This window comes from Zootoca vivipara, chromosome 12 (genome assembly GCF_963506605.1).
Source record: "Zootoca vivipara chromosome 12, rZooViv1.1, whole genome shotgun sequence".
Taxonomy (NCBI): domain Eukaryota; kingdom Metazoa; phylum Chordata; class Lepidosauria; order Squamata; family Lacertidae; genus Zootoca; species Zootoca vivipara.
In genome coordinates, this window is record NC_083287.1 from 54,962,963 (window position 1) to 54,983,928 (window position 20,966).

General features: G+C 47.4%; 1 protein-coding gene across 1 annotated transcript in view; it reads left to right on the forward strand.

Annotated features, from left to right (window-relative positions):
- The window catches only part of PTH1R (parathyroid hormone 1 receptor), a 121,263-nt gene that overhangs the window by 69,419 nt on the left and 30,878 nt on the right, over positions 1 to 20,966 (forward strand). Inside the window, exons 3-5 of the mRNA XM_060280998.1 lie at positions 8,318 to 8,428; positions 9,710 to 9,828; positions 18,780 to 18,874. Of these exons, the coding sequence (XP_060136981.1) occupies positions 8,318 to 8,428; positions 9,710 to 9,828; positions 18,780 to 18,874 (325 nt within the window). The remainder of the gene's footprint in view (positions 1 to 8,317; positions 8,429 to 9,709; positions 9,829 to 18,779; positions 18,875 to 20,966) is intronic.

Consider the following 20,966-nt stretch of genomic DNA (forward strand, 5'->3'; position numbering starts at 1 on the left):
TTGATGTTGTTTAGTCGTTTAGTCGTGTCCGACTCTTCGTGACCCCATGGACCAGAGCACGCCAGGCACTCCTGTCTTCCACTGCCTCCCGCAGTTTGGTCAAACTCATGCTGGTAGCTTCGAGAATACGGTCCCACCATCTTTCTCTTTCCCAACATCAGGGTCTTTTCCAGGGAGTCTTCTCTTCTCATGAGGTGGCCAAAGTATCGGAGCCTCAGCTTCAGGATCTGTCCTTCCAGTGAGCACTCAGGGCTGATTTCCTTCAGAATGGATAGGTTTGATCTTCTTGCAGTCCATGGGACTCTCAAGAGTCTCCTCCAGCACCATAATTCAAAAGCATCCATTCTTCGGCGATCAGCCTTCTTGATATTCCAGCTCTCACTTCCATACATCACTACTGGGAAAACCATAGCTTTAACTATACGGACCTTTGTCGGCAAGGTGATGTCTCTGCTTTTTAAGATGCCAACCGCATTCAACAATTCAGGCCCTCCAAGTTTCCCTATTTTCCAGGGACAGTCCTAGATTTACATAAGCTGCCCCGGTTTCTGATTTGATCTCAGAACGTCTCGCTTTTCCTTAGAATGTCCCTATTTCCAGCAGGTATATGCTTGATGTTGCTTTTTATTGCTTTAGCATTTGAATGATTTCACAAAAGAAATCCCTAAGCAGACATCTCTAAGACATCAAGCGCAACGTTGCAAGATCGCAAAAAAATGAAACACTGTGGATGCCACTCCAGTGCAAAATAGCACAAAGAGCCACATGAGTAACAGCGTTGTTCACGGGAAAGCAAAATTTCATACAATCACAGAATCATAGAGTTGGAAGAGACCACAAGGGCCATCCAGTCCAACCCCTTGGCAAGCAGGAAACACCATCAAAGCATTCTTGACATATGGCTGTCAAGCCTCTGCTTAAAGACCTCCAAAGAAGGAGACTCAACCACACTTCTTGGCAGCAAATTCCACTGTCGAACAGCTCTTACTGTCAGGAAGTTCTTCCTAATGTCGTCTTAAACGTAAAGTAAAATGCACTTTGCACATCAAATTCAAACATTCCACATATAAAGCGAAAGGACTGAGGTTGGGTTAGGAACAGGGCAGACCTCCAGGCAGGCAAGAGTGTGTTTAAATTTTATTTAAAATCCCAACTATTCAAGATTGGTACCTAAAACTGACTGAATACATGACACTAGCAAAGTTAACCGCAGCGATCAGAAGAATACCTAAACAAAAAGTCAAAGACGAATGGAAATATGTGGATGAATATTTTTATAAACAAAAAATAAGCACAAAATTAGTGATATGTTTAGATTGAGAGACACAAGAAAATAAGAAATAAGGTGATGGGAGTGGAGAAAGATACTTAATTAAAAAGAAAGGAGAAGCTTAATAGAACACAATAATGAGAGGGAACCGATGATAAGTGTTTGGAAGTCATATCTTTATTCTACTTCACATCATACTTACCTTTACTTTCCCTACTCTTACTTTTCCCATTTTCTCTCCTCTTCCTCTTCCTCCCCTTCCCTTGTTTTCCCTCTTTTTTATTTTATCCCACCCCCCTTTGTCTCGCCCCCCCCCCCCGTTCCCTCCCCTTACCACTGACTTACCTGGGATCTCTCCTTTACTTTGTCTTCTTTCCGCTCCTGCTTTCTTCTTATCTGGCTTTTATATTTCGAGCCTCTCGGTCCAAGATTGCAAAAATTGTAAAGATCAAATCTCAAACTACCGAGATTCGGAGGCCGATTTTATGACGGTACAATTTGAAAATATTGCTTATTTGCTATATATATATTGTTTTGTTTTGTAATTGAATAATATGTGCTTTCTATGTATTTTCTTATGTATTTTGTTTTCTGAAATTTTATAAGTAAATAAAGGTTTTTCTTAAAAAAAAAAAAAAATAAATAAATTTTATTATTACGAAGACTGCCTTATTCTCAACACTTAGGGACATGGGTGGCGCTGTGGTCTAAACCACTGAGCCTCTTGGGCATGCTGATCGGAAGGTCAGCAGTTCAAATCCCCGCAACGGGATGAGCTTCCACTGTTCTGTCCCAGCTCCTGCCAACCTAGCAGTTTGAAAGCACACCAGTGCAAATAGATAAATAGATATCACTGCGGCGGGAAGGTAAACAGCGTTTCTGTGCGCTCTGGTTTCCGTCACGGTACCCCGTTACGCCAGAAGCAGTTTAGTCCTGCTGGCCACATGACCCGGAAAGCTGCCTGTGGACAAACGCCGGCTCCCTTGGCCTAAGAGCGAGACGAGCACCACAACCCCATAATCACCTTTGACTGGACTTAACCATCCGGGGGTCCTTTACCTTTTTTTATTTTCAGCACTTATGGAGCTCACAGGTGTCAAATACTTTTCTATTTATATGTTCATTGTAAAGAGATTATTTGTATGAGTTATTACTTTATTCTCCCTTTGGAGCTGCACTGAGTCTTTGCGGGTTTGTCTTTGCCATCTGTGACGCTTTCTGGTTTACGTTTTTGAGTACGTTTCCAAGCACAATTCAAAGTGTTGGTGCTGACCTTTAAAGCCCTAAACGGCCTCGGTCCAGTATACCTGAAGGAGCGTCTCCACCTCCATCGCTCTGCCCGGACACTGAGGTCCAGTGCCGAGGGCCTTCTGGCGGTTCCCTCGCTGCGAGAAGCCAAGTTACAGGGAACCAGGCAGAGGGCCTTCTCGGTAGTGGCACCCGCCCTGTGGAACACCCTCCCACCAGATGTCAAAAAGAAAAACAACTACCACTTTCAGAGGACATCTGAAGGCAGCCCTGTTTAGGGAAGCTTTTAATCTTTAAGAAATTAGTGTATTTTAATATTTTTGTTGGAAGCCGCCCAGAGTGGCTGGGGAAACCCAGCCAGATGGGCGGGGTATAAATAAATTATTATTATTATTATTATTATTATTATTATTATTATTATTACTACAACAGAATATAACAACAGAAGCTAGCATCGCTTTCACAAAATGCTGGAAAGAGGCAGGTTTTCAAAAGTGCACTTGACTGCTTCTCATGGATCACATCCCACAAAGAAAACTGTAACATCTTTAGTCAAAGCCAACGAAGCGTTCAAAAAAGGTTGAAACCAGCAATCCTATATAATAAAATCCCTGTGTGTCTGCGTCCAGTGTTCCCTGTGTCCCTGGGTTTGCGCTAATGCGCATGTGCCCCACGGACACAGGGACTGGATGAAGAGGCAGGACGTACACACACACACGCTCTCTCCCCCGCTCAACCCTCTGCCTCCCGTTCCCCTGCGGCGGCGGGCCAAGATGGCGGCATCGGGGGCTGCAGTGGTGGGAGCCCGGTCCGGCCGCCATCTTGGTCCGGAGCCCGATGCCGCCATCTTGGTCCGCCGCCGCCTCCTCCTGACAACCCTACCTGGCCCGTGGGAGGAGCGGCGGGGCCGCGGCCTTCCCTCCCTCTCTGCGCTCGGCCGCGGGACACGACGGGAGAGCGCTTTGTTTAATTGCGTTCCCGGGGCGCCCCGCGGCCGAGCACAGAAAGGGAGGGAAGGCCGTGGCCCCGTCGCACCTCCAGCGCCCGTTTTCTTAACGGGCTGAATGAGACTAGTATATATATACACACACACACACACACACACACACACAAAGACAATGACGACCGTGTTTGCAACTTGCAAGCTTCATCCCGTCAGGAGCGACTGCAAATTATTGCACAGACTCTCAGGTGGATGTCCTTCCAGGCAAGGAAGGGGCACGACTGGAGCTGCAGGAGAGGCAAAAATGCACATCGAATCGTAGAATTGAAGAGTTGGAAGGGAATCTCGAGAATCTCAGCTTAAAAAACCCTGGCCGATGGCCGTCCAGCTTCAAGAAGGGTGCAAAACGGGCAGTGAGGGGTGCTTGGCCTGCGGTGGGAGAGGGGTGTGTGGCCGAGGAGGAGGTGCCGCCAAGGGCCACATAGAGAGGAGAGGAGGGCCACACCTCCCCATGTCCCAGAGCTGAGGTTCCTCCATGCTTTTGCGGCACCGACTCATTTTCCAGCCCTCGTTTTCTCCGTACGTTTCCCATATGTAGCACTTGGCTCAGGTTTCCAGGGAGGGAAAACCCGAGAAAGATTTGTGGTTTTTTTCCTTTTAAAAAAAAACTAGAGCAGAAAAATTTGTCCCCACAAGGCTGCGGTTTGCTTGCTTGCTTTTTAAATTTAGCTTCCAGATGAAAGGCGTCCCGAAGGAACAGGAAACCCCCAAGCGGCGTGTGCTTCTCGAGGCGTAGGTAAACATGACGTTGCAACCTCGGCAGTGGGGATGAGGTACCCACCCCAAATGTGGCCCTGGAAGGGGATGAAGAGAAATAAGCAGCCGTGGACCGTCCAGGCCCCCACCCACCCACCCACCCAACCCCCTTCTCCCTTTGCTTTTTATGAATTAGGAGCCTGTGTGTTGACCATGGTTTGGAAAGGAAGAAGGGACATTTTGCGGGAAAGGCAGAGAGTGAAGGAGGCGTTTCACAAAAGCCTGCTATTAACAGTAAACTTCCAGGCTTTGCAGCGTGGCTATTCCGGGTGCTGCCCGGCTGTTTCCACCTTAGCTTGGGTCCGTCCCGTCCATCCCGCCTCCTTCCCCAAATAAATAAATCTCTTATTTGCTAGGGCAAAGCATCACCTTGGACGGATGAAAATAGGAATACGTTCGAGGACTTAGGCTCATTGTCTGAAGGCCCCCGAGCGAGCGAGCGCACACCCACTATTTCACAGTCTCGAAAGTTAATTTCTGCCTCCCGGGTTTCTGCAGCTGCCTGCCTGCCATTCGCTGATTCAAAATGAAAGAATTACGAGATGGTTTTAAGAGTACATTGCAGGTATTAAAATTGCACAGCATGAAGCAACTGGGTGCATAAAAGCTGGCTCCTTTTGAAATAAAAATTGCCCAGACCCATAATTATGATTCCAGCTTTACTAGCCGGAATATATTCAAAATAGGTACAAAACAATCAACGATACAACCAGAAAGATCATAGAATCATAGAGTTGGAAGAGACCACAAGGACCATCCAGTCCAACCCCCCCTGCCAAGCAGGAAACACCATCAAATCATTCTTGACATATGTCTGTCAAGCCTCTGCTTAAAGACCTCCAAAGAAGGAGCTTCCACCACACTTCTTGGCAGCAAATTCCACTGTCGAACAGCTCTTACTGTCAGTAAGCTCTTCCTAATGTTTAGGTGGAATCTTCTTTCTTGTAGTTTGAATCCATTGCTCCGTGTCCGCTTCTCTGGAGCAGCAGAAAACAACCTTTCTCCCTCCTCCATATGACATCCTTTCATATATTTGAACATGGCTATCATATCACCCCTTAACCTTCTCTTCTCCAGGCTAAACATACCCAGCTCCCTAAGGCGTTCCTCATAAGGCATTGTTTCCAGGCCTTTGACCAAGATGCATAAGGCATATGCATATCTAAGCATAGGTTCTTGAACATATATAATTACAATCAGAGTAAAAGAGACGTTTAAAAATACATCTTTAAAAACATACTTCTCCAGAGCAGGGCATGTTTAAACTATGGAACTCCCTGCCACCTGAGTAGCTTTAAAACAGGATTGGGCAAAGTCATGGAGGCGAGGGCTACCAATGGCCACTAGCCACCACAACTCTGCTCTGTCTCCACGTTTGGAGGAAGCAATGCTTCTGAATACTGGTTGCTGCAAACCTGCAGGAGGGGAGAGGGCTCTTGTGCCCGGATCCTGCTTTGCAGGTTTACCTCGGGGGAATCTGGTTGGCCACTGTGAGAGCAGGACGCTAGACTCGATGGGCCGCTGGCTTGACCCAGCAGGTTCTTATTACGTTCTTAAGGCCAGCAAAAGTTCTTGGTGGCCGTTTGACACAGGCCTGATTCATGCTCAACCTCTCCTCCCCACGCCCCACCGAAATAATTTGGGCTGCTTTGCCCCTTTTCTCTCCAACCCGCCGGCTGTCCTTCCCGTAATGGGCTGACCACAACGGCACAGCGTATCCCAGCTTGCGGTTTCTGCTGCCTCGTCCGCCGTGCCAGAGAAACCCGGGGGTGATTTATTATTCCGCCCTCCTGGATAAACACCTCGGGACCTTGTTTGCTTTTTTGCTTCCCGGCCAGAGCGTTTGTGCAGATGGTTTCAATGTGCTCTTTCGCATCGAGCTTGTGGCAAATGCAAACCTGGGGCAGAGAGGGGAGAGAGTCTGAGAGGGAACACAAAGCAATTGAGGCAGGAGAATCCCACTCATTATCTAGCCTAGTTTAGATGTTAAGAGTCATTAAGAGTCATTAAAAACTTCCCTAACTTCTAAATGTTATATACGTTGTTTTTTTCTTTGACATCTGATGGGAGGGCGTTCCACAGGGCGGGCGCCACCACCGAGAAGGCCCTCTGCCTGGTTCCCTGTAACCTCAAATCTCGCAGGGAGGGAACCGCCAGAAGGCCCTCAGAGCTGGACCTCAGTGTTTGGGCTGAATGATGGGGGGTGGAGACGCTCCTTCAGGTCTACTGAGCCGAGGCAGTTTAGGGCAGGGGTTAGCAAACTTATTCAGCAGGGAGCCAGTCCAGTCTGACCCCGGTGTTACCCTCCCCTAAGGTTTTATCCTACAGATATTTAAATGAGGTTCCACTTGTAGATTCCTAACTTTAAAATTGACTCAGTCTGACCCCGCTGTTACCCTCCCCTAAGGTTTTATCCTACAGATATTTAAATGAGGTTCCACTTGTAGATTCCTAATTTTAAAATTGAATTTTAGCATTGTAGTTAATCTGTATTTTAATTGAATTGTTTCTTTTATGCTCGTTTTGATATTTTTGTTGTTAGCCGCCCTGAGCCCGGTCTTGACTGGGAAGGGCGGGGTATAATTATTATTATTATTATTGTTGTTGTTGTTATTGTTATTGTTATTGTTATTATTATTATTATGCCCCACAAATAACCCAGAGATGTATTTTAAATAAAAAGCACACATTCTGCTCATGTAAAAACACGCTGTTTCCCGGACCGTCCACAGGCTGGATTTAGAAGACGATTGGGCCAGATCCGGCCCCCGGGCCTTGGTTTAGCCTGATCCGCACGGGTGCGTCTTGCATGCTCTTCGAGGTGACATGGATGATAGGAGAAATGGTTTTGTTTTGCACCCATCAGCGACTTGGGAGAAGCAAGCATCTGAGATAGAAAAACCCCACCTCAGCATGGTGGCAAGGACCAGCAATATTTGCCTCCGGAATCTGGTCCATCCAAACATCCCTTTCCCTTACAGCATCTCAAAGTGGGAAGGCGCGAAGGCTGCCAAGACCGCTGTACCCTGTGGGTAGCAGGAACCGGTCCCTCGGTGTTTGCCCAAGGCTGTTTGCAGCAATTCTGCTTCCCATCAGGGTCTCTCGGGGCTTATCTCCTGCCTCATTTCCAGGCAGCTGGGAGTTACGGCTGAGAAATGAAACCAAACAGGCCTCTTGCCACCATGCCCAAGCGCAGCGTGTTTTCTTTGAACAGGGCATCCCGTGAGCAGACCGGATCTCGAACCAAATACCCCCCAAATCCCTCGTGTAAAACAAAGACCTGGATGTGGGGCTGAGGCTCCGCTGTTTTTCATATGGATACGTCCTGTTCATCACTAAATGTTCCCGCCATGCTTGGCTGATAGTGGAATTTCAGGGTTGACTTCGGAAGTTCATAAATGGATGAAATATCCGAGGAATGTCCAAGTGCACAAACAAAGATATTTGATCGGGTTTGTGGAATTTCTCCAGGGGCACTTACTCTAGGAGCAAAACAATTCCTCTGTAAAAACCTGCTCTTTAAAGCTGAAGCAGAACAAACAGCCATCTGGATTTACTGCAGAATTCTCTTTGCTCCAATTCAGCAGTAGAGAGCGGGTTTTCACGGGGAAAGCTCTGGAGCCAAAAAAAAAAGGGGGGGGGATGCTTGGACATGGACCATGCATGGAAAACATAGAGGAAAAGATAAGCCCTGAATTTCTGCTGCATTGACTGAAATTTCAAGGTGAATTTAAAGATTCCTATTCGGGCAAACTCTCCAAGGAGTTTCAAGGGATGGAATAATCCTCTCTCTTTCCTCCCACCATGCACTGTTCTGGGGTTCATCGGGCCCCCCAATTGACAATTTTGAGGGCACACGAAGGGAGAGAACCCCATTGTACAGGCCAAAGTCCTTGTGCCGGTGGGAATCCTGTCCCCACATCTTTTCACCAGAATTGTGAAATTTCTCCTCCTAAGCTTGGCCGCTTTCCACAGACGATTCGTGGCTCTGTTTCCATTGCAGCCCTTCAACTATAGATTTCTTTGCTTTGCTTTCCCAGATGGCTTCTGCATCCCCGAGTGGGACAACCTCATCTGTTGGCCCGAAGGTGCCCCAGGCAAGACAGTGGCCATGCCCTGCCCAGATTACATCTACGACTTCAACCACGAAGGTAAGACCATAGCTGCCAAGTCTCCCGTATTCCCCGGGAAAACCCCGTTTTTCCAGCTGTTCCCAGCCGAAAAAGCTGATTTTTTTGTTTTCCCCCGGTTTATTCTGGCGCAGCGGCCATTTTGGAACTGGGCGGCGCATACTCAGAAGTGACTTTTGATGCTGCTCTGCCCAGTTCCAAAATGGCGGCAGCGCTACTTCCGGTCTGCTACTTCCGGTCCGATCCCTTATTTTTCAGGCAGGAACTTGGCAGGTATGGGTAAGACCATTGTTTGGCCCAGTTTGACCAGCTGAGCTCTTTTGACAAGGAGGATGGGCAGTGAGTATGTAGAACGGCTGGACTTTGGGCCTCGGGGTTTCTTCTCCTGAGCTTCGCCCCGGAACACCTCGAAGGGCTGGCGCTCCTGTTGGAAAGAGGCCACGATCTTTGCTCTCCAGTGTAGGGAAACGTTGCTGGGAAGCGTGGGTCGCATCATGTTTTAGACTCTCCGGGGCTGGTATAACATATTCTGCAGAGCCTGCATTAATCCCAAAGCTCAGTTCCGTTCACCTGCAACAAAGGGGAATCTAGCTAACCTGCGCTTTCTGAAACCTAACAGCCAGTCCTTTTTTGCAGTCCGCAGTGCTCTCAATTCGCAGTGCTGTGCACCAGTGCACAAAGACGCATTTATGAGCGAAAAGTAACATGCAGAAATACATTCAGGGGAAAAAATACCTACCTGCACCTAGGGATCCAGGTGGTGCTGTGGGTTAAACCACAGAGCCTAGGGCTTGCTGATCAGAAGGTCGGCGGTTCGAATCCCTGCGACGGGGTGAGCTCCTGTTGCTCGGTCCCAGCTCCTGCCAACCAAGCAGTTCGAAAGCACGTCAAAGTGCAAGTAGATAAATAGGTACCGCTACAGCGGGAAGGTAAACGGCGTTTCCGTGTGCTGCTCTGGTTCGCCAGAAGCGGCTTTGTCATGCTGGCCACATGACCTGGAAGCTGTCTGCGGACAAACGCTGGCTCCCTCGGCCTATAGAGCAAGATGAATGCCGCAACCCCAGAGTCGGACACGATTGGACCTGATGGTCAGGGGCCCCTTTACCTTTACCTACCTGAAAAAATACGCAAAATAAGAGAAATTGGTGCTAAAACGCCGAGGAGGGTGGGGAGAATCACAAACGGAGAACAGAACAAAAGATGGGAAAGCCGAGAAATGGGGAGTAACGGAGGTGGAGATTCGCCCATCCTTAACTGCTGCCTCGCCTCGCCTAAACTCTCGCTTCTTCTCTTCCTTGCTAGGTCATGCCTATCGACGGTGTGACCTGAACGGCAGCTGGGCTCTGGTGCCCAGCAACAACCGCACTTGGGCCAACTACAGCGAGTGTGCCAAGTTCCTCACCATCAACACCACGGAAAGGGTGAGCTGCTTTCATTCCCACACACACACACACACACACACACACACACACACACATTTCCATCAGGCGGGGTTGGCTGCATTGCTTAATCAGACCTTAAGATTCCACCTAAACTTTAGGAAGAACTTCCTGACAGTAAGAGCTGTTCGACAGTGGGATTTGCTGCCAAGGAGTGTGGTGGACTCCCCTTCTTTGGAGGTCTTTAAGCAGAAGCTTGACAGCCATATGTAAGGAATGCTTTGATGTTTCCTGCTTGGCAGGGGGTTGGACTGGATGGCCCTTGTGGTCTCTTCCAACTCTATGTTTCTATGATTCTATGATCCTGGGCCTGTCACATGCAGACCTCAGCTGCGGAGCCAGTGTCGGATACATATAAGCTAAACAAGCTAGGGATGCGGGTGGTGCTGTGGGTTAAACTACAGAGCCTAGGGCTTGCCGATCAGAAGGTCGGTGGTTTGAATCCCCGTGATGGGGTGAGCTCCCGTTGTTTTGTCCCAGCTCCTGCCAACCTAGCAGTTCGAAAGCATGTCAAAGTGCAAGTAGATAAATAGGTACCACTCCGGCAGGAAGGTAAACGGCGTTTCCATGCGCTGCTGTGGTTCGCCAGAAGCGGCTTTGTCATGCTGGCCACATGACCCAGAAGCTGTACGCTGGCTCCCTCGGCCAATAAAGTGGGATGAGCGCCGCAACCCCAGAGTCGTCCACGACTGGACCTAATGGTCAGGGGTCCCTTTATCTTTAAACAAGCTATAGCTTAGGGGCCCGCTCTCTTGGAGGGCACAAAAAAATTTAAAGGGGAAAAAACTGGATGCACATTTCCAAAATATAAGATAAAAACAAATAAAATAAAACCTACATAGAGCAACCGTGTTTTGTGTTGTGTAGGCTCCTAGGATGTGAGTCATGGGCCGCGCCTGCTATCCTGCTCCCTAAAATATCACTGGTTTGCTCCTTTCTATATATAGGGTGCCTACATTCTGCATGGACTGGTTGCACGGTAACATGTGCAAATGGCTTTAGACACCTATTAGGTCCATAAATTACCATATAGCATATATTCAACACAAAAAAAACCAGTGGCAATTTGTTGTTGACAAGGGACAGCTGGACATATAAAGGACCCTGTTACCTTCAGTAGCATACGGCCCCTCCAGGTCTCAGGGTGAGGGCTTCAATCTCCAGGTGGGGAAGAGGAGGAGGAGGAGGAGGAGGAGGAGGAGGAGGAGGAGGAGGAGGAGGAGGAGGAGGAGGAAGAAGAAGAAGAAGAAGAAGAAGAAGAAGATGAAGAAGAAGAAGAAGAAGAAGAAGAAGAAGAAGAAGAAGAAGAAGAAGAAGAAGAGGAAGAAAACGGTGCATGCAGCTTGCAAACTTCAGCCTGGAAAGAAAAGAGCTGCCTGCAAATGATAGCATGCCCTCCTCTGCTTCCTCCTGTCTGTCAGGGGCTGGACTGAGGAGGAATGGTAGGAGCTCCCCCCCCCTTGCACCTTCCCGAGAAGAGGAGGACAGTATAGATTTAGAACAGTGGTTTGCAGAAGGGCATAGTTCAGAGGGTGCCGAGGAGAAAAGCTGTGGAAATATTGGGATAGCAGCAGCAGGAAGGAGAAGCACTGGAGGAGAGACAGATAGTAGACTCGGTGTCTCTTGAAAGCGTTCCTGACCCCACCCCACCCGGCTACAGGGAACCAGGCAGAGGGCCTTCTCGGTGGTGGCGCCCGCCCTGTGGAACGCCATTCCGTCAGATGTCAAAGAGATAAATAACTATGATTTTCAGAAGACATCTGAAGGCAGCTCTGTTTAAGGAAGTTTTTATTGTTTGATGTTTTATCACATTATGATTGTTGTTGTTGTTCTGTTGGGAGCTGCCCAGAGTGGCTGGGGAATCCCAGCCAAATGGGCAGGGTATAAATAAATTATTATTATTATTATTATTATTATTATTATTATTATTATTAGAGAGAGATTCCTTTGTTTCTCATTGTGATTATTGAATAAACTAATTGGTAAGAATGCTTTTGAATTATGGTGCTGGAGGAGACTCTTGAGAGTCCCGTGGACTGCAAGAAGATCAAACCTATCCATTCTGAAGGAAATCAGCCCTGAGTGCTCACTGGAAGGACAGATCCTGAAGCTGAGGCTCCAATACTTTGGCCACCTCATGAGAAGAAGACAAGACTCCCTGGAAAAGACCCTGATGTTGGGAAAGATGGAGGGTACAAGGAGAAGGGGAAGACAGAGGACGAGATGGTTGGACAGTGTTCTTGAAGCTACCAACATGAGTCTGACCAAACTGCGGGAGGCAGTGGAAGACAGGAGTGCCTGGCGTGCGCTGGTCCATGGGGTCACGAAGAGTTGGACACGACTAAATGACTAAACAACAACGAGAATGCTTTAACCACTATAATTATCATATATTTATTTATAACCCATCTTCTTTCCTGACAGCGACTCCAGGCAGCTCACAGATAAAACAGAAACAGCTAAAAACAGAGTGGGAAAGAACAGTCATTAAAAAACAATGAAACATTCGCAATCCCTCTCCGCAAGGAGCTCTGGGAATTGTTGCTCTTTGAGGGGTTGTCCACAAACTACAGCTCCCAGAAATCTTTGGGGCAAGCCAGGACTGTTTCAAGCTGCATTGTAGAGCTTTAAATATGTGGCCCATGAATGTGGCCTTTCAGGGAGCAAAGAGCAGCAGGCTGGTGCTGCCGAGCTACCTGGACTTCCCGGTGGGAACCCTGCGCATGGGGGGGGGGAGGCGCCGTTTCTCTGCATCCATGCCCACCGGCTGAATCCAACTGCGGCTATTGCCTCTCTGTTTGTTTAGCTTCTGAATACATTAAGTTTGGCAAGCGCACATTTCCAGCGGTGAATACGGCCAGGAAAACATTCCCAGGTCCTGGGGATTCTGATGTAATAGGGCTGAGGTTTGCATTCCGGAGCAGCGCGGCTCTCTCCAAAGGCAGATCGAAAACCAGAGATGTCATTTCAAAAGCGCTCTGGCTTCGCCTGCCTTACTGAAACTTGCAAGGGGAAAGGGATGGGGGTTTTGTGCTGCAAGGAGAGGGGAAAGGTCTCGCGAAGGGTGGAAAGATCTGGGCTTAAGATGAGCCACGGGTTTTCTGAATGTCCTATTGGAGAAAGGGATGCCATCGTTCACTCATTTCTTTAAGACATTTATATATACAGTGGTGCCTTGCTTAACGAATGCCCTGCTTAACGAAAGGATTTTTCGAGCGGAGGTTGCCTCGCTAGACGAATTCGTTTTATGAAAAATTCGTCTAGCGAATCACGGTTTCCCATAGGAATGCATTGAAATTCAATTAATGCGTTCCTATGGGCAAAAAAAATTCCAAATTTTTTTTCAATGCATTCCTATGGGATTCGCTAGACGAATTTTTCATTATAAGAAAAGACCCGTGGAACGAATTAAATTCATCTAGCGAGACACCACTGTATATATTTATGAATACATATGTAAAACCAATAAAAATCATTTATGGGGAAAAAATAAAAAGTATATTTACGTGCCCCCACTTCATAAAATCTCAAAGCATTTCCCAACAACTGTACATAAAAAGCATGCAACAAAAACCAGAAAAAGCAATGAGACGAGAGTTTTCAGTCTATCAAAAGTCTTAAATTATTGCTTCTAATATTTTAATTCATGACAACTATCTTTTTCTGAAACTTCTTTTCTTACGATCAAGCGGCGTGTAGACTTTATGAATTAAATCAATTCGTATAGTCTGTAGGTAGCCGCCCAGAGTGGCTGGGGCAAGCCAGTCAGACGTGCAGGGTCCACAAAAAACAAATTAATAATAATATTATTATAAGCGATAAATAAAACCCGTTCTCACTTAACTATTGTGGGAAGATGTATCCTTAACTGCCTACATTGGTCTGGCAGAAAAAGAAAAGCTCTCAGCAGGCGTTTTTTTTAAAAAAGCTGGCACGGAAGGCACCCACTGAAAATCTAGTGGCAGAGAGTTCCGCAGGACTTGGCTGATGACACGAAAGGCTCGGTTTCTCGTTGTTGTCAAACGAGCCTTGCCAACTCAGGGAATGACCAACGATTCACCTTCAGATGATCTCAGTGATCAAGCTGGGATAGAAGGGTTCAGACGAGCCCTGATATAACCTGCATTTAAGTTGTTCAGGACTCTGTCAATTAATATGTTGAGCCCCACAAAGAGTTTATTGCAGTAATCCAGCCTTGAGGTTACCAGTGCATGGAATGCCATGCTCAGGCTACCCCTGTCCCTGTTATATGCCAGGGAAAGCCTGCCCAAGCTGACTTAAGTCTCCTCCAGGCAACCTAATCATTGAGCGTACATCTCTCATGACAGTGGTACCTTGGTTCTCAAACTTAATCCATTCCAAAACCAAAGCTTTCCAAAACCAAGGCGTGCTTTCCCATAGAAAGTAATACAAATGAGGGTTGAGTTCATATGAGGTTTTTCCCCCCCTTTTTTTTCCTTTTTCCTTTTGTTTTTGTTTTTTGGGGGGTTGGGATTGCTTTTCCCCCCCTTTACATTCTTCTTTCTTTTTTCCCTTTTTAAAAGACATGTATGGATAGATAGCTGGGTGGACATCCTCCTCTGTCTTCCCTCGTTACCCTAGGGCCCACTGGTGGCAGAGGTGAGCCCTGGGAGGGGAGATGGGGGGAGGGGATAAACCCAACTACAAAATGGACCACCCTCGACTGCTCGACCTGTATGGGACTCTCTCGTGGCAGGAGGGGGCCTCGTGGGGGGGGCAGAAAAGGGTGGATGAATCTGATATGTGTGTCTTGTTTTATTTTTTGTAAAATCAATAACATTATTTTTTTTATAAAAAAAAGAAAAAAACAAGGCTTGGGTTCTAAACTATTAGTGCAAACAACGGTTGGATGCCATGTCTGAATTGAATCACTGCATTCTTCAAATTAAAACGGTAAAAAAAAGATTGCGGAATGAGTTTCCTGCGAGTAAACATTTCTATGAGTGTGACAGTTTGTAGACAATATGTAAGCTCAGCAAGCTACACTCTAGTTTGTCCTGTTTTTTTTATTTTTTCCCTACTGCAAAAAAGATCGTCATCTAGAATGATGGCAATTGATACAGTAATGTGTTTACATAAATAAAAAGGCATATAATTTACATTGCAAAAAAAGAAAGAAAAAGAAAGTAATACAAAACGGATTAATCCATTCCAGACCTTTTTTTTAAAAAAAAACAACTCCTAAAACAGCACTTTAACATGATTGTTACTATCTAACGAGACCATTGATCCATAAAATGAAAGCAATAATCAATGTACTGTACTATAAAAAAATAAGACAGTATTGCAGATGATTAAGAAAAAATTCTTACCTGCACTCATGAATGATAGTCATTGATCGGATGGGGGGCTTTTATACATTTCCGCAATCAATCAATCAATCAATCAATCCGTAGCTGAACTGGGTTCCACACAGTCACAAAAACAAATTAACCAAAAAAAGCCTGACAAACAAAAATGCAAAATGAATAGCAAAAACAAAAGCACCAAACTTAATCCGTTCCGGAAGTCCGTTCGACTTCCGAAATGTTCGAAAACCAAGGCACAGATTCTGATTGGTGCAGGCACCCCGGAAACAATAGCCGACAGCCGCATCGGACGTTCGGCTGCCGAAAAACATTCGGAAACCGAAACGCTTCTGGGTTTTCGGCATTTGAAAACACAGGCGTTGGAGTACCAAGGCGTTTGAGAACCAAGGTATCACTGTATTTTCCTGAAGCTTATCAACATAGCATAGATTATATTTATTGAGCATTTGCTCTGGCTTGCTTGCAGAGAAGTTGTGCAACAATAAGCACTCATCTTGAATTCTCCCCGATTGGCTTCTGTGGCATTTACACTCCCGCCCCCCCTCCGTTCATCATTTATTCATCCCACACTTTTCAATCCATCTCCCTCTCACTTTCCTAACCGCAGAAAGCCCACTGTTGTTCTTCAAATGGGTACGCCAGGCTGGGGCGGCAGACAGCTTTAATCCACATTAATTGCGCCAACCTAAAGAGCCTTGAAACCCTTTCTGTAAAATACTCAGCAGCCCAGAGGCAGTCTTTCAAGCAGCAAAGCAGCATTAAAACAATAGAAACTCACTTTTAAATACATCTCTCTCTCTCTCTCTCTCTCTCTCTCTCTCTCTCCCTCTCTCTCCACATAATTGATCTCAGCTGCTTGGAGAGACAATAACTGCAAAGTAGAATAAAAAGTAGAATACTGGGTGTTCCCAGTGGTGTATGGAAGTGAGAGCTGGACCATAAAGAAGGCTGATCGCCGAAGAATGGATGCTTTTGAATTATGGTGCTGGAGGAGACTCTTGAGAGTCCCATGGACTGCAAGAAGATCAAACCTATCCATTCTTAAGGAAATCAGCCCTGAGTGCTCCCTGGAAGGACAGATCCTGAAGCTGAGGCTCCAATACTTTGGCCACCTCATGAGAAGAAGAGAAGACTCCCTGGAAAAGACCCTGATGTTGGGAAAGATGGAGGGCACTAGGAGAAGGGGACGACAGAGGACGAGATGGCTGGACAGTGTTCTCGAAGCTACCAACATGAGTTTGACCAAACTGCAGGAGGCAGTGGAAGACAGGAGTGCCTGGCGTGCTCTGGTCCGTGGGGTCACAAAGAGTTGAACACGACTAAACGACTAAACAACAACAGAATAAAAAGATCGGAAGTAAAGCAATCTAGTTACAAAACTGAAAATGGAAGCAGGTCAAAGGCCACTTTTGGTAACATGCTGATGGGAAGATACATGTTTTTAATGTTGGTTTAAACGGTGGTGAAAATGGAACCTTGCACAATTCCTTTGGCGGAGAGTTCCAGAGATACAGGGCCACCACTGGATAGGCCTTGTCTCTTGTGTCCAACAGTGTGGTGGACCTTCACAGCCCTGCTTCTTTCTAAAAACTTGTTTGATCAAATTCATTGGGCCAAATGAGATGTTTGTGTGGAGCCAGGAGAACAATGCCTCTGTTTTTCCACGTGGAAGCTCTCTTTAAAACTAATTCTGCCTCAGTCCTGGATTGATAGGAAGTGGCCGTCCTCTGCACACATTCCAGCCTGTCGATCAAGCAGGATAATTTGATTTTAAAGAGTATAAACATACAACCTAAAACAATTCAAAATCCAAATATTGAGATTACTCTGACTCTCCTGACTTCCCATCCCCTCCCATCCCTTCCATGGGTCATCCTATATAATAAAGTCCAAGTTGTCCCTGCGTCCAAGCTGTCCCGTGTGTCCCTGGGGTACTGCGCATGTACCCCAGAGACACAGGGATTGGACGGAGAGACAGGACGCACACACACAAACGCTCTCCCCCCCACCTACCGTTTCCCTGCGGCTGCCAACCGCCGCTCCTGGCTGGACTGAGCGTTGGTGGGGGGGGAGCGCGCACGTGTGTGCATCCAGCGAGGACAGGTCTCCTTCCTGTCGCCTCCCGTTTGAGCTGGTAGTGGCGCTCCTGCTGACGGGGCAGCCGGTCACCCCCGCCGAAGCCTCCCAGTCCCCGGGCTCCGGCTCCGGCGGCTGCGGCTCCGGCGGCCAGGCTTTCCCCATCGTCTTCGTAGGCGAAGCCCGCGACGAAGCGCACTATGGCTGAGGGAGGCGGCTAGGCCCAGGCGCCGGACTCCGCCTCCCCTCGCGCCTTCCCCTCGTGCGCTCGACGGAGGAGCCCGTGAGAGGAGCGGCGAGGCCACGGCCTTCCCTCCCTCTCTGCGCTCAGCCGCGGGGCACGACGGGATAGCGAGTTTGTTTACTTGCGTTCCTGGCGCGCCCCGCGGCCGAGCACAGAGAGAGAGAGAGGGAGGGAGAGGGAAGCTGCTCCTCTCACATATCCTCTAGCGCCCGTTTTCTAAACGGGCTGAACAACACTAGTAATGGTAATATTTACGATTGCATATCAATACTTATCCAATTTTTTATCCTTCTAGATTATCCATACCTTCCGTTACTTTACAAGTGTGGTTAAAATCCTTCCATCTCTGGGCTAATAGTATCCGTGCGGCTGTTGTTGCGTACATAAACCATCTTTTCTCGTCCTTTGGTATCTTGGTACCTATAATTCCTAATGAAAAAGCTTCTGGTTTTTTAACAAAGTTTTTTAAAACATTTTTTTCTTTTCATTATATATCATCTCCCAGAGATTTTAAACAAAAATTTAAAAAATCCTTCCAGTTGCACCTTGGAGTCTGTTCTTGGTATGAGCTTTCGTGTGCATGCACACTTTTTCAGATACACTGAAATAGAAGCCACCAGACCCTTATATATAGTGAGAGGGTGGGGAGGGGTATTACTCAGAAGGGTGGTGGGAATGGGTGATTGGCTGATAGGAGTGGTAAACCTGTTGACGACTGTTAATGACTGCAATTGGTCTTACAGGAAAAATCAAGGGATGAGATGGCTCATGTATAATGAGATAAGAATCCAATGTCTCTATTCAGACAAGGTCTCCATGGTTTTAAGTTTGGTAATAAGTTGCAATTCCGCAACTTCTCTTTCCAGTCTATTGCTTTCCAGGATTGCTTTCAGATGGCTCGGGGGGGTCAGATAACTCCATACCCTCCAACATTTCTCTGATGAAAATAGGGACGTCCTAAGGGAAAGTGTTATATTCTGGGATGAAATTAGAAACCGGGACAGTTTCTCCAAATCAGGGACACTTGGAGGGTCTGCCCCGAGAGCATCTGCTTTGCATGCAAAGGCCCCAGTTTCAACCCCCGACATCTCCAAATAGGTAGGAAATTCCCTGCCTGAGCTGCTGCCAGTCAGTGCAGGTAATACCAAGCAGGATGCACCAATGGTCTGACTCTGTATAAGACAGCTCCCTGTGTTCCTTCGCAGAGAAACCAAATTAACGGCAGTTTCTCAATGCAATTCCCTTAACATTCTCTTTCTCCCCTTACTTTGTGTTTGCTTCAGGAAGTCTTTGACCGCCTTTATTTGATTTACACCGTTGGGTATTCCATCTCGCTGGGGTCTCTAACCATCGCTGTCCTTATCCTAGGATACTTCAGGTAAGTAGCTGCAACGTCTCGTCTGCACTGCCATAAGCAGTGTGTGAGCACACAGGTATCTATTTTGAACATTTTTAAGGACTGCAGAAGTCTCGGCTACCCATTGCCTGAACTGCTTTAGTCCTACAGCAAGGGTGGTGAACCTCCGGATCAGGTCAGGGGCAAACTGCGGCCCTCTGAGCATCTTGACCCGGCCCTTGGTACTCTCCCTCCCAGGCCATGCCTGGCTCTGCTGGCCTGGGTCCCCGTTGCTGAAGACAAAGAGCTGTTTTCAAGGGCTTTGATGCTTAGATCAGCGGTGGCGAACCTATGGCACGCATGCCAGAGGGGGCACTCAGAGCCCTCTCTGTGTGCACATGCGCCGTCGCCCCAGCACAGAGCCGGCAGAAGGTGAGGGCGGCGCGTCAAGTCCTCAGCTCAAATTGGGCAGCCGGGCAGCCGCCTTCTTCCTCCTCCTGCCCGGCGCCTCCCATTGGCGTGTCATGCGGGAGCCAACAGGGGAGGATGGCATCGCTGGCGGGCCTCAAGAAGCCACTTTGTTCCAGCGCTGGGTAGCTCCGGGCCCCACCAGCCTTGCCGCGCCATGATTGTCCCCCACTTGCTGGCGTACTTCTTCACCAAGCTCAACCACAGCCAAGTGCAGCGGGTGAGGGCACGCCCGGGGCCACGCCAGACAACCTGCGTAGGGGCCGGTTGGGGTGGGTGAGGGAGCTGGGCTAGCACGTGCGGCAGCCCCCAGGGTCCTTTCAGGAAATGGCAGCGCAATGGGGGGGCACTGCTCTGCACGCACTCAGAGGGCCACGCCGAGAACACTTGCTTGCTCAAGCTGGAGCTTAAAAGCGGGAAATTCCCGTCTGCGCGGTCGATGCAGAGATCTCATGGAAATGAAATCCTTAAAGTGTGGAATTCTCTGCCAAATAATTTTTAGTCAATGAAAGCACTTCAGATTGCTTTGCTTACTTTGTTTGGATCATCTTATGCTTGTGAGCAGTTGGAAGCTCTGTTATTGTTTCTGAGCACAATTCAAAGTGTTGGTGTGGACCTTGAAAGCCCTAAACAGCCTTGGCCCAGTATACCTGAATGAGCGTCTCCACCCCCATCGTTCTGCACGGACACTGAGGTCCAGCACCAAGGGCCTTCTGGCGGTTCCCTTGCTGCAAGAAGCCAAGTTACAGGGAACCAGGCATAGGGCCTTCTCGGTAGTGGCGCCCACCTTGTGGAACACCCTCCCACCAGATGTCAAAGAGAAAAACAACTACAGACTTTTAGAAGACATCTGAAGGCAGCCCTGTTTAGGGAAGCTTTTAATGTTTAATAGATTATGCTATTTTAATATTCTGTTGGAAGCCGCCCAGAGTGGCTGGGGGAACCCAGCCAGATGGACGGGGTATTAATAATAATAAGAATAATAAGAATAATAATATGCTGTTGTTGTTGTTGTTGTTGTTGTTGTTGTTGTTGTGTTTTTCTTTTAAGACAAAAGATGTTAATGTATGAGTTGTTTATTTCCTAACCTAAAACTTCAGTATTCAGGTTAAATTGCTGTGTTGGCCCTTTGCGATTAAGAAGTGGGTTTGAGATTGCAGTTTGGGCACTCGGCCTCTAAAAGGTTCACCATCACTGCCTTAGATGATCTGCTGTCCAATGGAACAACAGCAAACTGAATGGGCAGAAAGTTCCCCAAGCAAGAAGTCTTGCAAAAATCTGAGTTTCCTTCCCCTTTCCGTCCAAATTTTTCCTGCAGAAGTGGTGTGGGGGTGGAGGAATCTCCTGGAGAGCAGGTCTGCCATGGGGAAATCCTTTCCTGAGCAAATGGGTCTCTCTTTTTTAATTTTTATTTTAAGTTTTTTTTACAAGTCTTGTTTACCTTCAAATAAAATCAATTTCGATACATATATAGGATTCCTTGAATCCTTGGTTTTCCCTCCCCACCCCCACCCAGTTTCCATTGTAAATCTTTTTCTCCTGCATCTTATAATGTTATCCTTTTTTTTTACGCTCCCAAATTTAACCATAAAACTATTGCATTACAAGTGTTACGGTAATCCTGATAATGTTTTTAAAATGTTTACAGTGTTCTTCAAGAGACGCT